General features: G+C 49.3%; 1 protein-coding gene across 1 annotated transcript in view; it reads right to left on the bottom strand.

The window, feature by feature from the left end:
* Window positions 1-288: 288 nt before the first annotated feature.
* The window catches only part of Mucl3 (mucin like 3), a 6,732-nt gene continuing 2,256 nt past the window's right edge, over window positions 289-4,764 (bottom strand). Inside the window, exons 2-3 of the mRNA XM_021185687.1 lie at window positions 861-2,122; window positions 289-487 (exon numbers count right to left, since the gene is read on the bottom strand). Coding sequence (XP_021041346.1) covers window positions 335-487; window positions 861-2,122 — 1,415 coding nt within the window. The 3' untranslated portion in view covers window positions 289-334. The remainder of the gene's footprint in view (window positions 488-860; window positions 2,123-4,764) is intronic.

The raw sequence follows: 4,764 nt of genomic DNA on the forward strand, positions 1-4,764 counted from the left end.
CTCACTTTGTAGACCAGGCTGGCCTCGAACTCAGAAATCCGCCTGCCTCTGCCTCCCGAGTGCTGGGATTAAAGGCGTGCGCCACCACGCCCGGCTCTTACACCACTTTCTATGGAGAGTACTTGAGTTATTCTTTCTTCTCTCTCCTCCAAATGTTCGTCTGTTGCCCTTACCGCCTTGTTCCTCAGCTTGTCAGTTAGGAACATGGCCGATGGGGGCTACAGCTTTTGTCTGTCAGTTTTTGCTGCCCTTTCTGAGTCCATGAACTCGGAGTCTAATTCATCTTCCAGGAAAGGGGCTAAGCCTGGAAGATCTGGGGATGCAGGTCTCGCAGTCATGGTGGGGAAGGGATCTGGTTTAGATTCAAATTCTGCTGCTCCATCAAGTAGACTGGGTAGGAATTGCGGCTCCCTTTGTCTTCAGGCTCGGGCTCGGGCTCCTCTGAGTTCTGGGTCAGTACATGGCGTGCTCGTGATGCACAGGAGACCTGAGGTGACAGACAGAGGAATAAGACCATTGCCAGCAGTCCAATTCCCTCAACCACCCTCAGGGCTTTTCTCCGTAATTTTGTGCCATTGTCCTTCTCCTTCCCCGAGATTCTATCCAAGCTTTGGTCCATATTCCAAACCTGGGTCAAATACAGAGTCCCAGATTTCACCTACAACCCACTTCTGCCCTGGTCACCTTGTCTTGGCATCCCCGCCTTCACTCCCAAGACCAAATCCCCAAATCCCCAGATTTCTCTCTCAGACCCATATTCCACCCCAGCTCATTATTCTCTCTAACTTCTAATCATTCGTCAATCCCCATCTCTTGTGTCTCCCTGCCCCCCCCCCGCCCCCCAGTCCCACTGCCCTTACCAAAAGGATCAGGCCAATGAAAACCAGCAGGATAATCACAGCCATGAGGATCACAATAACTATAGCCCACACAGGGAATGAATTATTCTCCCCTGTTTTCCCAGCAGCGTGGAGGCCTCCAGGCAAGCTGTGGGTGCTCTGCTGGGGGTGGTGAGCTTCTGAAGTGCTGGGTCCCAGGTCCGTTCTGGATGTCAAAGAGCCAACCGTCCCTTGGTGCATGGTCTCCGTTTTATGGACATGAGAAGGGACAGTAGATGACTTGTCTTCTGTGGCTTTGGCTGGTTGTGTGGTCTCCGAGAATACTGGTGTTCTCTCAGAGGTCCTTGTGGCTCTTACAGTCTTAGTGGCTACTATGGTTTTCCTCTGGAATACTGTGGGACTCTCTGTGGGTTTTGTGGCTTTCTCGGTAGATGGTGTGGACTTTGCTGAGACCGGTATCGTATTTTCACTGACCGATGTGGTATGATGTTTTACAGGTAGCACCTGGGCTTGCGAGCTACTCTCACTAGCTGGGCTGGTCTTTCCTTCATACTTGGTGAATGTTGATTGGGTGATCTCCCTAGCTGATGTGGCCTCTTCAATGTGTTCTGTAGTTATCTGGACAGACTTGTCTAAGGCAAATGGAATTGTGTGATGTTCAGGTCCTGATGTTGTTAGGGTCTTTAGGGTGTTGTATGAGGTCCTTGGGGCTTCTGTGGCATACGATGGGGAAGAACTTTGTCTAATGAGCTCTGAGACATGGAAAGTTGTGGGCTTCTGTGAGTTGGTCCTTAAGCTGGCACTGGCCCCCATCCCCGATTTTGTCATCCCCGATTTTGTCGTTAAGCTGGTTCGCCTTGTTGAAGGCATACAGCTTGTGTTTCTCCGGGGTGCTGAGGTCAAACGTTTTCTATCTGACCTTTTCTCTGAGTTAGCGGATCTGGGGTCGTCAGCCGAGCGCTCATTCCTGGCCATTGGGTGTTTTCCTTGGCTGCTGAGATCCTTCTCCGAAGCCGGAGGCATTTCATGACGGACAGTGGTGTTTCCATAGTCTGTGGCTTTGGTGTTGTCTAGAGGTGTGTGCACTGGTTTGACAAGGCGAGTGGTATTGCACTGGTTTTTGGCCTTCTGGGTTGCTGTAGCCTCAGGGAGGTTTGGAGGATGTTGCCTTGAGGTTTTTTGGTCAGAAGAGGCTCTGTGAGTAAGACCCTGAATAAGAGGGAGTAAGTGATCGAATATTGTAGGTTCACCAGTCTTTTGAAGTTCTTGAAACGTGTTAGCACCTGTGGAGAGAGAGAGATAGATAAGGAACTTCCCTAATTTCTTGCCTGCCTCTGTACTAGGCATCCCTGGATGCACAGCTGTCGCCTCAGGAAGGCTCATTAGACTATCACACTGCTCAACCCCATCCTCCCCTTTAGATACCGAACTTTTGCTTAAACTGTACTTTCCAGCGGGGAAAAATGTAGACCCCTCTCCTTTCCACGTCCATTCCTCAGATTTCCTCTCAGCCTTCTGGCATCTTTCCTGGTTCTAAGATGATAAGACCTAGTGTCATCTCTCATTGGTCGATATAATCTCCTGTAGGCAGTACTTAGACTACTACGGTCCTCCCATTGGCTGATGCACTGTCAATCAAAACCATCTTTACTCTCACCTTCCAATCACCTTGCAGCTGCTTGTGTGCCTGTTAATAGTGACTTCTTCCCCCCAAACCCCCACTCCCGCCCCTTATACAACTAGAAGTTTTTCAGAACCGGGGTTGACTGGTATTCTGTTGTTGGACGTTTCTTTAGGGTTTATAAGCTCATAGACTAGAACTCCCTTTGCTTGGAAGAACTGAGAGGAGTTAAATCCATATCAGAGCCATTTGTCTTTCTGTAATATCCCGGGTCTGACCCAAACATGATATGATGTGAGAAGCAGAGACAAACTCCTGGCAGAACTCAAGCAGAGAGGTTGTGAGAAGAGGAGAAGATAGAAGATGGTTAGGGAGAAAGACGGAAACTTCCATCCTGGTGGGTGACAGAGTTTGGTCTGAGTGGAGGGAGGTGGATACAGTAGTTCAGCCTGTGTCGTCTACCCCATTGGGTCCCCTTCTTTGTAGACATGTCTGGGAATAGATGAAGGTGATTTCTTTTGATGGAAAAGGGTCTCTCCTTGCAGGTCCTGATGGTGGTGAGCCAGGCAGCTGGATTGTGGGAGGGGTTCTGTTTAGGGACAGGGTGTGAAGGAAAACACCCTTATCAGTGGACAGATACGGGCCTTAATTCAGTGAAAGGAAAAAAAAAAACCCACCTAGATAGGAACAGAGGATGTGTTTCTGAATCTGGCCTGAAGAATGAGAACTGAGGGTGCCAGAAAGTAGACTTGTAACTGGCACTGCCAGCACTGCCAGCTCAAGGTGGCACCCAGAATCTGGACCCATTCCTAGTAGTGGAAAACTGAGACCCACCCACCTTTCCACTGATGAGAACACGGCTGGGTATTCAGTCCTAGAGAGAACCATGGGAAGATCTGACAAGGGCTTGAGGAGAACAGAGAAGCTGGTGCCCCAGAGGGAAACTGAGTTTACAGCTGCCAGGGGCAAAGCTCCCTGTCGCTCCATTCTCCTCTTCCCTTGACAGAAGTTTCCTCTCAGTTGTTGGGAGCACCATTGTCCAGGTGCCGGAGTAGATCTAGACTGCCCCCAAAGGGGTTAAATGCTTAGTGCCCAACTTGGCACTGTGAGGGGACGATGGAGCCTTCAGTGGGTGGAAGTTGGGTTACTGCAGCATACCTTTGAAGCTCCTTTCTCTGCCTTTTTCTTGATCAATCGGTGACTGGGTTTGCCCGCCCATACATTCCTATCTAAATGGGCTGCACTAGGGCCAACAGTCGTAGATACACTCATCAAAAACTATGACCTCAAACAAAACTTTTGTCTTCAGAGTTTGATAATCTCAGGTACTTGGTTACAATTACAGAAGGCTAATGCACTAGGTGAAGCACTTGGTTTCTTTTGTTTGTTTGTTTGGTTTTGGTTTTTCGAGACAGGGTTTCTCTGTATAGCCCTGGCTGTCCTGGAACTCACTTTGTAGACTAGGCTGGCCTCGAACTCAGAAATCCGCCTGCCTCTGCCTCCCAAGTGCTGGGATTAAAGGCATGTGATTTCTTCCTAGAGACATTCTTTCACGATTGGGCTTCCACACCTCACCAGGCTCTTAGAAGCTGTGAGTCTCCTGCATTTTTTCCATTGATGAAACTAGAACCTTGCAGAGAAAGTGGCCAGCCCTTAGCAATAGCACTGGTAACTCTCGTTGAGTATTTCCCAAAAGCCTCATCTATTTGTCTCAAGAACCTCTTGAGGGTGAGAACTATTTTCTGTTCTCCCGACTTTTAGACCCAAGGAAACAAGGTTCAGAGTGGTTAAGTAATCTCAGGGACACCCAGCAAGGGAGAGGGGGAGTCAGAGCATATCAAGTCATATCAAGACTCAAGGCCAGCCTGGTCTCCTGAGGAGGGGGAAGGGCCCTCAAGCAGCTCCTGTGACCCAGTTTGACATAGAGATCCCAAAAGGGAAGAGAAAAACCACAGATGTAGGGCTGTCTAAAGCTATGAGGGTGGTTAAGAGCACTGACTGCTCTTCCAGAGGTCCTGAGTTCAATTCCCAGCAACCACATGGTGGCTCACAACCAACCGTAATGAGATCTGACGGCCCTCTTCTGGTGTGTCTGAAGACAGCGACAGGACAGTGTACTCACATACATACAATAAATAAATAAGTCTTTTTTAAAAGAAGAAGAGCCGGGCATGGTGGCGCACGCCTTTAATCCCAGCACTCGGGAGGCAGAGGTAGGCGGATTTCTGAGTTCGAGGCCAGCCTGGTCTACAAAGTGAGTTCCAGGACAGCCAGGGCTACACAGAGAAACCCTGTCTCGAAAAA

This window comes from Mus caroli, chromosome 17 (genome assembly GCF_900094665.2).
Source record: "Mus caroli chromosome 17, CAROLI_EIJ_v1.1, whole genome shotgun sequence".
Classification (NCBI taxonomy): Eukaryota; Metazoa; Chordata; class Mammalia; order Rodentia; family Muridae; genus Mus; species Mus caroli.